Here is a 15,519-nt window from a genome sequence, read left to right on the forward strand (position 1 = left end):
GAGACTGGGGAAAGCTCTCCTCTCACAGTCTCTAATGCAGGGATTTGTGTGAAAGAGGTAAAATGGGAAGAGATATTTTGTAATGGCAGAGAGGGTCTCATCCTTCACTAAATTCCCTGGAGTTTTTGCCACAGAGTTCAATGGCCCTAAGATAACACTGTCACTTTATATCCAACCTTGTTACAGTACTAGCAACATAAGCCCCAGAGCTGGGGAGCTCACAGCAGCATCAGTGAAGGCAGGAAAAGTCTTGACCTCAGCTGCAGAGTGAAATGCTAGAGTGGGAGCATTAACAGTCTCTCCTTGAGCTGCTTGGTGCAGATTTATACTGCATGTGTTTGTATGTGTATGCCAACTCCCAAAAGCTATGAAAAGCTTTTTTATGGTTTCCTGTGATGATACATAGTCAGAAGGGATACTTGGATGAATAAAGAAATATGCCACGAAATGGGGAGCAGGTGAGCTGCGTGACAGATGTGTGTTCTGTCCTTTGTTGATTTGGTGCTGCTCCTTAGCTAACAGTATTAAGTGCTGGGAATAAGACAGAAGGCTTAACTCCACTTGGGATATTGCTTAGGAGATCCTCACTGCTTTAGAGCATAGCACATTGTGTGATGTAAGATCCCCAGTCCCTTCTGATCAGCATTCCCTGGTAAGCATGTCTTCATTCCCCCCTTTCCTGATCATTTACAGCTGTTTGCTTTATTTCAAGAGCGATCCTGAGAGGGCTGAGGCAGTAACTGGGCTGTGCTGCTCTGTAATGCAGCCCAGAGCTGGCGCCGTGTTTCAAGTGGCCAAATGAGATTTGCACTCGAGTCCCAGCAGACACTGTTTGTCTCAGTCACAGGAATCCACATTTTTCTGGGGTCTGGTATCTGGACATCTTCCTTGTCACAGTAAAGAGGAGGATGGCTATGGCACCCAGACAGTCGAGGTGTGTTACCTCTCCCTGCACTTGGTAAACTGCCAGCACAGCCTTTTTTGCTCTGACACGTCGATACTTCCATCTTTAAGGAGGCATAAAATGTTTTGCAGACATGTATCTCCCTGACTTGCTATCTGTTTGGAAAGGGAGTTGCAGTGTTTCTACCCTGCAGTCTTTTTATCACTCTCATAATAAGTGTAATACCTGTATTTAAACAATGAATTGTGAGCAAGTAGCAACATTATGGACACTTTCTTAAAAAACAAATAGTTAATGTCAGAGCTCTCAAGTAATATCTTCGACAGCCTTTCCTCTCTGTACTCCTGATGATAAAGAGGACACCAAAAAGCTGTCATGTTTCAGTTCCTCCTTTCACTCAGCTGAGCTAAAAGTCAGTGCACGTGCTCATCATCCACCAGTGCGTATTTTCCTTCTGTGTGCATTTAAATAATAGATTCTCCTTTTATTTATCAAATTATTAGCTTCGTTAAGTACAAGAAACAGGTAATTTCTGTGCCCACAAGGCATGTGACACCTGTGACAATCCTGGATTGTCTCCTGCAGACTGTGCTGGGCAGTGGGTGCATGGTGACACATGGCCCCACCACACACACCCCTGAGGGAAGGGTTTGGAAGGGCTCTCAGATCTCCAGGTTTTGGTGCAGCTTCAGAGCATGTTCCAGTTAGACCTAAAAGGTAGCCATCCATTTCTTCTACAGAAAGGAGCCCTGTGATGTTACAGTTCCACATGTGGCTCTCGTTTCTCCATCCCCAAGGGGTGTCCTTGCAGAAAGAACAAAATGGTTTGAATTCTTACAAAAGCTCATACTCCTTTGACAGCTATGTAGCCAAGCAGATGCTTTACTGTGAAAGAGGACATCCTTTGAAAACAATCTGGTGCTTATTAAACAATAAGAATTCAGTGTTAGGGGTCCTTCAGCAAGAATAGAGAAGGGAAGCACATGTGGGTCTGGCCTCCTGAGTGAAAACCTGCAGGTTCCATCCCTGTGCTCTGCTGAGGAGCAGATTTTGTATAGCACTGTTATGTCAGCACTTTGCTCTCAGTTGCAGTGACATTTGGCAGCATTTGATGTGCTTATGTTGAGACTGAGTTACCTTAGACCAGGCACCAAGCCATTCCCCTGCTCACTGGTGCTGCCCTGTAGATATCTAGATTCATTAGGCTCTCTCTTAGCCAGAGTTCTCTGGACACTTAATTTCACACGCCCACATGTGCTCAGAAGGGCCATTTCACGGAAGGCAGGCTCTTAGATCTTATTTAAAGCTTTGTTATGTTTCTGGTTTATGTGGGTAGGCACCTGGACTCTCTTTTTTCTGCTGCAGAGGACTACAAAATTAGACATAGACATAGTCCTGGGCCTCACAACCAGTGCTCTCACTCAGACATGAGAGAAGGGCTCTGGGCAGTGCTCAGCCTGAGGGGTTTGTTCCAATACCACCTCTGTCTCAGGAGAACACCCTCAGCATCCCTCCTTTCACTGCTCTGCAGCTGTATCCTGAGCAATACGAGGCCAGGATTGAAATGTGAAAGAAGGGAGAGGGTAGAGGTAACCAAAGGCAGTTACCAAGGTGCTGCAGGGGAAGGAGAGTCCCTGGCCCTCCTCCCTGGCATGCATTGCACATTTTACACTCTGTACCACCATCACCACAGGAGCAGCACTGGGACTGTCCAGTTTTCCAGCTGCAGGGTCTCAGAGATACCATCTGTTGCCCATTTGTTGCAGAAGTTATTGAGGGCTCTGTGTGAGACAGGCAGGATTACCCTCTGGGCTTCGATGCCTTTGATGAGGCAGCATCTGAAGTTAACACTTAAATTAAGCAGACTTGATTTTATTGCCTTTGTGTATTACAATGCCCATGAAATCATTAAAACTTTGTGTGTGCTCCTGAGTTTTCTGCTGTCTCCCTGCACCATTTCAGTCAGATGCTGACTTTGTGTGACCTGCCTGCCTGAAGAACCAGCAGCTGTCTTCCCTTCCCAGCCCAGCACACGGTGGGACCTCCCAGGGCTGCAGGAGACCTGTGCTTGCACCTCCAGGGCTTGGGAGGGATTCTTGGATGAGGGACCACTTTTGGGAATAATCCTTTTTCCACTGCTTTCTGTCTTACAGATTGATGAACTTCCTGAAGGAGCCGTGAAGCCTCCAGCAAATAAATACCCCATCTTCTTTTTTGGGACTCATGAAACGTAAGTGAATGAACATGACCTGTTCCTTTGAAAATGTCTTTTTCCACTGCAGCTAACATCATTTTTTCAAATTTTATTGGAACAAATCCTGACTGAAGCCATTGGGAGCCTAGAGATAGGTCCTGCAAGCCCAACTCATTTGTATTAGCAAATGGGAGTGAAAGCTGAAAGTAGTTGGGAATGCTGCTGCCTTCATGGTCTGCCATGAGGTAAACATAAAAGCCTGTGTTTCCTGTACAGAAATGTGTTGGCATGATTTCATTAAAGGGTCTGAAGAAGCCCTGAAGGCTGAAGCAGGAGCAAACATTTTTCCTTGGATGTCCATGACAGCAGAGATCAGGCTCTTGTGTTTGGACATGTTTGAGCTCGTGTCCTGTGTGAGAACTCGTTTGGTAGTTTGTGATAAGAAAGGAAGCAGACCCCAGAGTGTCAGGCAGTCCTCACAGAGCTTTAAAATGTGTGTGCATTCCTGGGAGGTTTGTGCTGGGGATATTGGAGGATGGAGCTCACAGAAGTGACAGAAGAACTGAGCTGGCTGAGCTGATAGGGAAAGAAAGGAATCAGAGCACAAGAGGTAAGTTAGGTCTCATCATAATTGCTACAAAGTACAGAATTTCAAGATTATAATGTACATGTCTCTAGTTTAAGCTGTGTCTGAGGTAGCTAAAAAATAAGTCACATTCCATTTTACATGAAATATTTTAATTTAAAAACTTTTCCTTCCCCATTTGCAGGTAACATGTTTTCTAGAATTCCTTTAAAACTGGAAAAAATGAAATTCTGATGATATTCAAAATTCAATCTTAGAGGCTTGAAGCTTTATTAAAAATTTATTGTTTATTTTTGAATTTTAATAATATTCAAGAATATGATAAGCTCCATAGCTCATACATCACATTTTATTTAAAAAATCTTTAAAGGCAGTTTCTGTTTTATAAAATTCATATTAGCCTCTCTTTAGTTAAAATAGTTCTTCCCATTGCTAGAATGAAGCAACCTGAAATTTTGATATATTGTGGTCTACTAGTACTGTCACAAAATAATCTGAAAAGAATAAAGCTCAAATAAACCTATGATGCTTTCAAATCAGAAACCAAAATGTAATTATTTTTTGAATGGAAACATCATTTTTGAGAAGCATTTAAGAAAAAAACTGACCACTTTTATTCCAAAATGAGTATATCCCAAACTGCTAATCTTTTGTTTTGGATTTTGTGAGCTCATGATCTCACTGTAGTAATTGAAACAGGAACACCATTTGTAGTTCCTACCCTATAAATGTAAAAGCCTAACTGTTAAAAATGAACTGTAGATTGCAGCTCCTTAGTTTTATAGCAGAGCAGTAGAAACTGATACTCTCCCAGTGGCAGTGAATGTATTTCAAGCAAAGATGTAGCCAGTTTTTCAGTGTTTACTTTACATAAAGGGCTGTAGAAACATTTCCATGCATTACTGTTGAGCTAAGGTAGCTCATACAGTTTCATACAGTTTTCCTTTGTTATTTGTGTTAGAACTGTTTGTTTATATTTTTGACAACAAGGAGACATCTCCTGGTATTAGCAAAAGCATAGATAACATAATTTATTCAGTGTAGCATTTAATATTAACATGACATCTGTTAGTTTGGAAATCACTGTTTGGCTTTCAGGTAGAAATGCATTCTTAGCTTTTTTAATTATATAATTAAGATATTTCTCAATATCCAACTAAGTGTGGATCCCATGGTGTCTCACGTGGAGCTGAAGGAAGCTCTTTCCTCGGGGACTTGTCAGCTGATGCCTTTTTAGCAACCAGTTGGCTCTGCATTGGCAAACTGCTTGGCCACTGGGATGATTTAAGTGAATGGAACTTTGCACATTCATAAATGCTGGGCATAAATCAGGCATTAATCTCAAATAATGATTGCAGAAAGGAAGAAATATGATCCTGTGATTAAGGTATTAGACTGAGACTGAAGAGAGCTGGTCTTTCCTCTGTGCTCTGCCATCAGTTTGAGTTTGACCTTGGACAAGTCTTTGTGCCTCAGAAGCCCATCTGCAAAAAAGGGCAGATTCCCAATGTGCTGGTGAGGTTACAACAATAAATGTATTGGACAAGGTGGAGCTCCACAATCCCACAGTAATGGAGCCAGAGAATTAACATGAATTGTGAGGATCATCAGGAAAGTAGGACACTGATTATGGCAAAGGACACTGGGACTTCAGCTCTGGCCATTGATGACACAGAAACTTTACATGTGGGAATGGAGGGGTCTTTTTGCCTTCATTGTTTTCATTTAATTTGTGATTACAATCTGAATGTCACGATGCAGAATACAGGAGATGTAGATACCCAACAAAAAGAAAGTTATGCTTACTTCAGTTTAAAAGTTAAGAAGGAGTTTTACTTAATGTTTGTAGAAAAAGCAAGACAAATCATCACTCTTCCTTTTTTTAATAATTATTTTTCCCTGCACTGTGGTGCTTCTGCCTGAAATTAGTTGGCCCAGTGCGTAGCTGACTTAGGCAGCAGCAAAGCACAAAATCCCTCCTTTGCTGTGCTGTCTGAAAAACTATTTGGCCACAAGCACCCTGTGTGTCTCATTGTTTCCTTGTATTACTCATCTGCCTATATTCATCCATTGTTTTTTGTTCTTATATGAAATTATAAGATTTTTGGGAAAGAGCGTTTTTATTGTGTTTGTGCAGAATTTAGCATGTGGGGGGCTAATTCCAAGAAAGCAGCCCCCAGGCTTACTGGCAGTATAGATAATAATAAATGCCACTGCTTTTTCTATCCCATAGTACAAGGGATCCATTTTGGCTCATGGGTCCTAGGCATTCCTTACATGCTTAACTTTTCCTGTGGCATTTTTTGAGGCCTTTCTGGATTTATAACAGGATTGGAAGTTTGGTCCCTTGCTATCGCAAGCAATGACATCATAAACTGTTTCATCAACTTCTGTAAACTGTTCAAGTGCCAGTTCCCAGCAGCAGTTAATAAAAGAGAGATGTTTCAGTTGTTTCTAGAGGTACCATGATTTTACTACATCAAGCATCAGGATGGTGAGCCAATCCATTAAATCAGACTCACAGCAGTAACTCAAAGACAGTGTGAGAAATAAATAAAACTAGAAAAGAAAATATGGAATGAGCAAAAGGATAGGGAAAACATTTGCACTGTTAATGTTTCTATTTTTTTTGAAGAGGAGAATGATAAGTGCTTTTTTGAATGTTACCTCTGTTAAAATGCAGCGCGTTCCTGGGGCCCAAAGACCTTTTCCCATATAAAGAATATAAAGATAAGTTTGGGAAATCGAACAAGCGAAAAGGATTTAATGAAGGCCTGTGGGAAATAGAAAACAACCCTGGAGTAAAGTTTACTGGATATCAGGTAAATTACTTTCACACCTATTCCTCTTTCTCTTTCTTGTTTTCTTCTTTTACTGCTTGTCAAAGTGAGCATTTTAAGAGTGATGTGTAAGGTTCTGGTTTTGATGGAGCAAGAAAGTTTCACAGCTCTGGTAATTGTGCAATGTAAAGACAACTGTGGTCTCACACTCTGTGACAAATGGAACTTTAATCATACTGCAGAGCCTTTTGCTTTCTATGATATTCTGGGGTGGTGAAGTGGAAAATTCTGCAACACATTTAGTCAAATTAAAAATGGATGGTTTTATTTACTCCTGTACAAACATGAATAATTTCTGACTACTTCTTTCTGTTGTTTATTTTTATGTCAGGCTCTGTGTATTTTACACAGACCTTAAGGTCACTGCACTTTTGATTTTTACATTGCTAATGTGTAACACAGTGCCAAAGCTGAGAGGAGTGAGGATGTGGAGGGTTAAGCTGCTGTTAGGAGACAGTGCTGCTGTACAACAGCTCTCCCTGTTGGGTGTCCAGAGCAGAAAATCAGTGAAGCTACAGGGGGAGAAGAGTAGTTGGTGGGCTGTATAAAACAAAGAACTTTTCTCATTAAAAAAATGTGGTCCTTTGAAGGCAGGAATCACCTCCAAAAGGAGGCAAACACCTATTACATTATTATCACAAAAGCCTACAAGCCAGAGATACAGACCACCTGCAGAAAAGCTGCTGCCTCTCAGTTCCTGTTTCATATTTTCAGCCCTACACATGTTTTGCATACACTTGGGGATTTTTAAAAAATCCAGTGAATAGTCTGTGGGAGATGGGCTGTCAAAGAGTGCTCAGCCTGCTGGTCAGGGTTTGCTTTTCCAAAAAACAGAGATCTTGCCCTTTGAGGGGAGTGTTAACAGCCAGCTTCTCTCACAAAAACCAGTCTCTCCTATTGCAGCCAAAGTCTAAAAGTTTCAGTATTTTTTTCCAAAGCAGAACATGCCAGGTCTCTCCACTGAGCAGCTCTTACCTCTCCTGCAGCAAACACATTTTTGTTATCGGATCTTCTGTTTCTGTGTAAACCCTTCAGAACTATCCCAGAGTCTGCATCTGATAGCTGAGTTCAAGTGGTGACTGAGAAAATTGCCTTTGCAGCCCTTTTTCCTGATAATTACAAAAATAACCCGAGCTCTCCCTAACTACAGCTGTCCATTTCCACTATTTCTATCTTCAATGCAGAACAAAAATCAAGTAATAGGTATTAGTGATATGTTTATTGTTTATGTTATTGTTGGTGTTATTTTAAAGGCAATTCAGCAACAGAGCTCATCAGAAACTGAAGGAGAAGGAGGAAATACAGCAGATGCCAGCAGTGAGGAGGAGGGTGATCGGGTAGAAGAGGATGGAAAAGGAAAAAGAAAGAATGAAAAAGCCGGCTCAAAACGGAAAAAATCCTACTCTTCAAAGGTTATCTTCTGAGTTTCCCTGTTGTTACCCGTGGGCATTTATAACTGGAATACTGTTCACCTCATGGAAATTTCTTCTTCCTGCTTTAGCACTTTGATTCTGATACCATAACAGTGGAGTTTAAACAGGCAAAGAGGAGTGCTCTCACTTTGTGAGCAGCCTTGGTGAGACACCAGGTGAAACACTCTGCCCTGCTCTAGTGCCCACTGAGAAGAAGGTGAAACTGTGGGAAGGAGATCAGAAGGGCAGGAAAGAACACCCATGCAAAGATGGATTGATAGGTTTGGTCATCTCAGGTCTCTCCCCAAGAAGAAGGAAAGAAGCCTTAGAATTGGGCCTCCTGAGAGTCATGAGTTCAGGTTTGGTTCCTGCCCAGGAGAATTGAAGGTTCCCTCTCCCATCTCCCAGAAAGATCTGATAGGGTCAGATGTGCTCAGCTGCTCCTCTTGTAGCTGAGTGTAAATACTTCAGTCCAGGATACAGAATGGGAAGGAGGAAGAATTAATTCATTAAGCAGGGAGTAGGATGCTCAATTTGTAGATCTAAGACCTGCACTGTAGTACCTACCAGCCCTGTTAATGTCTTAAGTATCAGTGCAGATCAGGAAGCTAAGGGTAATGAATGTGTCTGTCTCACAGTGGCTGGTGAACACAATCCCCTGAGAAGTGACACCTTTGGGCTCTCACTTGGCACCTGGGTGAAGGGGAGCAATATTGTAGTCACTTCCTCTGGTTCTGCGTGTGCCTCCAGGGCTGCACTTCACCTGAAAAACTGTGGAAAGTATGGCAGAGTCAATTTATTCACATTCATGTTATTCTTCTCTGAAAGTAAAAACTAATTGAAATGAGAAGAAGCAAGCAAACAATCTGATCCAGGCACAGTTTGGGGGAGAGTGTGAATTTTTGTGGTTGATCCACCAAACAAAATGTATTTTCACCCCTTTTGTGTGTTTTACATTAGAAACTCAGGTCTGGTCTACCATCTTCTTTCCAGCAGACTCTGGGCAAACAGAGGATTATGAAAATGGTGGCTTAATGCCACAATTTATCCTTTTGTACTGTAGAATTGCATAACATAAAGGGAACAGAAAAGATCTATTGGTTCCACATGGCTCTAATGTTAATATATTAAAGCTGACAGCACTAAAAAAAAAGTATGGAAAGCAGCTCTGCTAATGCTACTCTCATTTTACATCTCTGTATTTAATCAAAACTTTTGTCAAGCTGGCACCATCTGTTTCATTAACTAACAAAACCTACAGGTGACCCAACACTAATACCCAGCTCCTATTACTGTGTCTGTCTTTCAGTCAATTGAGCTGCCAACCTGTGCTGAACACAGAATTTCACACAAATTTCCTTCATTGGTGGCAGTAACTCCAGCAACTTCACCTGAAAAATGCTTTTCACCCCACGTCCACCCCAATATTCACCTTGAACAGGGAAATGCATGATCAGACAGCATTCCACATACATTTCAGGAGTATCTTTCTATGGCTGAAGCTCAGGTTTTAATTTTAACTTTGTTGTTGATCATTTTAGAAATCCTCCAAGCAGTCACGGAAATCTCCTGGAGATGAAGATGATAAGGACTGCAAAGAGGAAGAAAATAAGAGCAGCTCTGATGCTGGGGACGCAGGCAATGACACAAGAAACACTTCTTCAGATTTGCAGAAAACCAGTGAAGGGGTAATCTTCTCTTCCTGTCATTCCCTTCCCATGCAGTTTGCTCCCGGGGGCTTTGGAGCCAGGGGTGACCTGTGTGTACCACGTGCCACCTTCTTGGGTTACATGTCAGTGCTCAGAATGTGTCTAGAACAGAAACATGGACTTGGTGCCTGCAGTGGTACAAATTTTGCTCTAGAGACATGACTAAAAAAGAGCATTATTTTTGTTCTGACACTTGGATAGATGTCAGCTGAGAGGAGCTACTGAAAACCATGAGCTGGAATGATGCAAAATTGATGTGAGAGCAGAATCAGACTGTTTGCATAATGCATGTTGGCTCACTGACAGGGGGAGCCTGCTTACCCTTTCACACTTGTTTAATTTGTGCAGTCCCAGGGTCTTCTTCAGAGTTCACGAGGGTTCATGAGCAAATTGCAGACTCTGCACACTGCAGGTTCCAGGGCAGCTGCTGCCCTGGGCTGTGACCTTCCCAGGACAGGATATACAGTCTGCTCCAGAGCAGCTTCATGCAATCTCCTGGAGTGTTTGTGCCAGTTGTGTGTTCATATCAATATTTCTGTGTTGTGGACACAACAACGAGATGGGAGGGCTGCTGAGCAGGGGGATTAGCATGGCAGCTGGTTCCTCAGCCACCTTTAACAACCCCAGCTATCCCTGAGCCTTTGGAGCAGCACGAGCCTCTCTGCTCCAGCACTTAGAGCTCCAGCTCAGAGCCAGTCCTTGTGCAGTTCCCATGCCAAGGCTCTGCCACGTGGGCAGCAGCCGGGCTGGGCTGTCACAGGAGCTGAGTGACACGAATCCCCAGGTGTGAGGGGAGGCCAGCCAGCACAGGCTCTCATCTGACACTGCTGAGGTGTCCTGGCACCCAGCTGCGTGCTCAGCCACAGCCCTGTCTCACAAAACACAACCTCTGGGGAGCTGCTGCTGTCTCCTGCTAAAAAACTCCTCCCAGAGCTTCCTTCCCCCATGTCTCTCTGCAGTGCAGTGTAGTTGTTTTGTGACTCTGCTTTCCAAAGACCTTGGTAGGTGGCTCATGGGGTCACAAGGAAAAAGTGCTCTGAGTATCTCCCGTTCACTCTGAAGAAGCTGCTGGCTGGAGCCAGAGACTGATGCAAGGAGACACTGCCCAGCTGTGCCCTCCCAGCCTCGCACCTACAGAGTGTCACAGGCCACTGAGGGTGGCCCACGTTCTGCCTAGTGAACCCTGGGACACTTCCATGTCTTCAGACAGGTATTTGAGTGAGAAAACTGTCTGTAAGATGCACCTGAGGTAGCAAAAGGTTCAGCAGGGCTTGCTGTGTTTCCCATGTTTGTGGCAGTGACAGGGGATATGTATGTGAACTTCAGGCACATTTTCCATGTAAAGACAAAATGCTTACTAAGTTAGGTCAGTCACAGACTAAGTGGCTAAAACTTCACACAGGATGTTGGCTTTGTGGCTGTTGTCATTCATGTGGCTCTTTCTTCTGGGTGTGACATGCTTGTGACATGCTTGGGAGGTAGAGTCCAGCATGCTACAACATCGTGGTGCTTCTCAGCATTTTTAGGATTACAGATATTTTAGCCTCTGTGCTGAAATACTGAAATACTGAAATACTGAAATACTGAAATACTGAAATACTGCCAACAGTCTCATCCTTCCTGCCAGCACCAACTTGAAGAGATCCTCACAGTCAGCAGTGTCATACCCATAGGGTGGTGACTCTGCTCTGACTTCTGCACCCCCAGCACTCAGCCTTGAAATCACACTTGAGCAACCAGTCTGTTACTAGCTCTTGGATGCTTTTCATATTATGGAAAAGGTGGAGTTTTAGTAATATGGATTAAAGAGACAATGGGGATGTGATTTTAAGGGCAACTTGAGACAAAAGCACTGATAAGTTTGGAAAAGTTCCCATCCTGATCCACGTATTTCACCTTGGCCATTTCTGGTGCAGAATCATCATTTCACACATGAATCTCTTCAGCGTTTCGTTGAGGTTTTGTCAGTAGTGCAATTCTCTTTGAGGGCCAGGAGGGGACACTCCATCTCCTACTCAGAGCCAGACCAAGTGTCATTTCAGAAGACACAGGTACTTGGGGGAAGAGTAGCAGGTTCTTTTTCAGTTGTTAAACAGCCAGTCCGGATTGGAGCTGTCCTGCTGGACACCCAGACTAAGGCTCTGCTGCAGAGCATTGAGCTCCTCCAGCCCACACTCTTGGACTTCTCTGCTGTAGAAAGGAAGGTTGAGAAACACCGACATGTACCTGCAGGACTGGGATATGATCCTTCTGTTCACACACATGAATTCAGAAGAATGTCTTGATCTGCTAAAAGACACCACCACAGATGAGATAATGGTCTCTTTGGAATCACTTAGCTGGTGAGAAGAGCCCTGGGCCAGCAGCAGGCAGTGTGAAGAGGATGGCCTTCCTCCCCTGCAGTGTGCAGGACCCAGCACTGTCCCCAGGACATTGGTGTGGCTGTGGGATGGCACCAGGACCCTGTGGAATGGGCACGGGGAGCTCCTCAAAATACGGTGTAGAAAGATACCCTGAAGGCACAGACAAGCAAAACAAGGGGTTGGGGCCCTGATTTCAAGGACATCCATTCCCTGTTTCATTCCCATGGTTTTGCCACGGTGACTTGAGAGCTGCCTGCTCATGGAGGCTGGGCCACCTCTGGAAGGAACAGTTGGCTTGGCCACCCTACCCAAGGTGCTCCCCAGGGCTGAGAGTGCCCTGCCCTGCCCCTCCCAGGCCACAAAACGTGCAAGAGTTGCCTCGAGGAAACAAGATTTCTCTTAATAATACTACTAATAATGAGGTAGTAATGACCTTTTATAATGCCAGGACTGTAGGCTGAAGACACATTTCCTCAGATCAGATGCAATCCTGCCTTTTAATCACACCCTTACCCTCAGCATTATAGGGATCTTCTTGAAGGGCTAACAGCCAAAGTCAAATGATTGCAGGAGCACCTTCACCTATATTTTTTAATGAAAATTCTAACCTCCAGGTGGTAGAGGTAAGCTTGAAAAAGTGATGGCATCCTGAAGACTCAAACCCAGAGCAAATAAAAGTACTTTCAGAGCTATTATATTTTTTTTCAGTCAATTTCATACTGTTCGAGGGTTCAGCTTGTGATTTCCTTTTTATCCCTTGGGTAGACAAAGGTGCTTTCTTTTTTTATCTCCATCCCTTAGTTTCTGAGCTATTCTTGAGTACTACAGGCCCTCTCAAGAAAGAGACATTTCCTCAGTCCCAACCATGGTTGGTAATTGTGTCCTGTCACTGCCTGCTTTTCAAGCTCTTTCCCTAACTGCTGTTCTTTGATTCCTTCCCCAGACAGATGCAGAGCCTGAGCCTCAGGGTTAATCATCCAATATTGATTAACTAATAGTGTATTAGCTAAGACACCACAGAGTTTGCTTAAATCTTGAGTCACAGAATCTCCCCAGAACTGTTCTCTGCTGTTAAATACCACATTGTTTCGACTTTCTCAGAATACCACGTAAAGAGAATTTTCTGGTGGGAAGGTATTCCTGGCTCTATGTTGTTTACTTTATGGTATTAAATTAGCTCATAAATCAGTGAATTCATGGCAGCAGATTTACATTCCTCATTTAAATCTCTGATGACTTGTATCTTTGTTTCTTGGCTGGCACATCTCTGAATCTTTGTAACTGAACACCTTAAATGCTTTTTACTATTACTTTCTGGATGGTCCCGTACTCATGTTGGAAAGCTGGCTGTGGTTCTGGCCTTCTTAGAGAGTGTTTGAAGGTCAGGGTCAGCACACAGGGTATGTGGCAAGTTTTCATTTTGGTATTCACTGTTTTAGTGACAGCCTGGGCAGTGTGTTGGTGAAGGAGGCATTTGTTTGGTGTTCAGGTGCAGGAGGTGAATGATTTGACTGTCTTCAGAGAAAAACAAATTTGCTGGAAATGAAAAACATTTTCTTGCTCCTGGTACAGCCTGAATATTAAAATGGAGTAAAGGGCTGTGATCCTTTTACTCACACTGACAATCAGTTACCAACTGAGTCAGTGGATCTATTTGTGGAGGCAACTGCCAGTATGAATAAGGGGATCGAAATCTGGTCCAAAATGATTGCCATCTGACACCATTGCATTTGGGAGAACATATTTAAAACAGCCTGTGTCCACACTTTTTTTGTTGTGGAGTTCTTGTGGGGTGGCAACAATCCCAGTTACTGCTGTCAAGTACAAGTGTAATGACCAAACACAGGTTCACTGAGTCCTTCTGATGTGGTTGGGAGATGTTTGGTTCCTTAGCTCTTCTTTACTTACCAAGAATAACATTGTTCAGGCTGCATAACAGGTTTAGGGGGTTATCAGCACTGAAAGCATAGCATCTAGGGCTCAGTTCAATGTAAAAGCATTTTGTACAAAAAATGAAAACAAGTATGTTTTTCTGTCTTGATTTTCTTTTCCTGCAATTTCAGGCATGCTAAAATCTACCCTTCAAAGCAAAAGATAACATTTGTAAGAATGTGTCTAATTATTACACAGTAAAAGATTCTATGTTAAAATCAAATAGTGGCATAGTATATGATGTAAAGAGTTGTGTTGTCTGCTGCCTTCCAGTGGCTCAGGATAACAGCACTGCTGGCTAAGGACGTGGGACATAATTCAGAGGAAGCATAAATGTCTGAATGCAAGTTGAGATTAAAGCAGCCAGTGCAGATGAAATATCTGCAGCTCTGTGTATATCGAATCCTGTAACCACTTTGACCTCAAACCAACATGGAATAGCAACTGCTGTGCAGAGCAAGTAAACAATGATCCTTCTACCCAGGCAGTTTTAAAGTACAGGATGGATGAATTAGTTGCCAGACAGTGTTAAGGAAGAAATTTGCAGTCCCAGAAAAGCAGACGGCAGTGCGTGGATTCAGTTTTGTTCCCCGCTCTGTTTTCTCTGCGTTTGCGCTCACATCAGTCAGACGCTGCGCTCTTTCCTTTGTGTGCAGCAGCGCTGGGCAGCACGGCACACGTCGTACCGTGGCGTACAGTGAAGCTGAGACTTGTTCAAACAAAGATGAGCGCTGATCTGTTTCTGGAGAGACGCGAAACCATGGAGACCGCGGGCTGTGCCTGCTCTGCGCATCCCGCCCGGCGCCGGGAGCGGGCGGAGCGGCCGCGCTGCCCCCGGGGCTCTGCCCGGGCACTGCTGAGCCCTGCGCGGAATGTGTGCCACGATGGAGCCTGGCACTGCGAACCGTGACAACCCAGAGCATGACTTGCATCATCTTTGTTGTCCCTCCTGTGCCACGCTGTGGCCCCACAGCTGTGACTGTGAGACAGTGTGGAGGGGAAGGGATAATGTTCTCAGCACCCCATGGAAGTGATCCTACCCAATCTTCTGGACACAGCCCAGAAGGGAATTGTGGTTAATAACTGCAAAGGTTTCATACTCCAAAAGGACATCTTTCTGTACTGGATCAGAGAGTTACAGCATGGGAACCACTGAGTTACCCCATCCTGGCTGTCAGTGCTGGGCAGCAGCTTCCAGGGGGAACCTCAGCAGAAGGCAGGGTCTGACTGATCACGTAGTGGTTTTAATGGTGTCTGAGTGTGAAGGGAAAGGAACAGCAGTGAACCTCCCCAAGCAGCTCTAAGTATGATCTCACTGACTGCAGCCAGAGAGAGGCCTGTGGTGTGCTGGATGGGCAGCACATGGTTGCACCTTTTGGGGGAGTCAGGGCTCTGGTAGCTCCTGTAAACCCTCCTGCATGCCCCAGCACTTGCTAATAACCCAACTGTGTGTCCTTAGTCAGGATGTAGCAGCACCTCCCACACGGAAGGCACAAGTTTCCATTTTTACTGTTCACAAGCCACTTGTCACAGCAGAGAGCTGCACTGACCCAGCCCAGGGAAGATCCTGCAGTGCTGT

At 44.0% G+C, this 15,519-nt stretch overlaps 1 protein-coding gene across 1 annotated transcript in view; it reads left to right on the top strand.

The window, feature by feature from the left end:
- The window catches only part of HDGFL3 (HDGF like 3), a 37,135-nt gene that overhangs the window by 19,462 nt on the left and 2,154 nt on the right, over nt 1-15,519 (top strand). The window contains exons 2-5 of the mRNA XM_063412101.1: nt 3,058-3,134; nt 6,368-6,506; nt 7,778-7,936; nt 9,478-9,624. Coding sequence (XP_063268171.1) covers nt 3,058-3,134; nt 6,368-6,506; nt 7,778-7,936; nt 9,478-9,624 — 522 coding nt within the window. The remainder of the gene's footprint in view (nt 1-3,057; nt 3,135-6,367; nt 6,507-7,777; nt 7,937-9,477; nt 9,625-15,519) is intronic.

This window comes from Prinia subflava, chromosome 15, assembly GCF_021018805.1.
Source record: "Prinia subflava isolate CZ2003 ecotype Zambia chromosome 15, Cam_Psub_1.2, whole genome shotgun sequence".
NCBI lineage: Eukaryota > Metazoa > Chordata > Aves > Passeriformes > Cisticolidae > Prinia > Prinia subflava.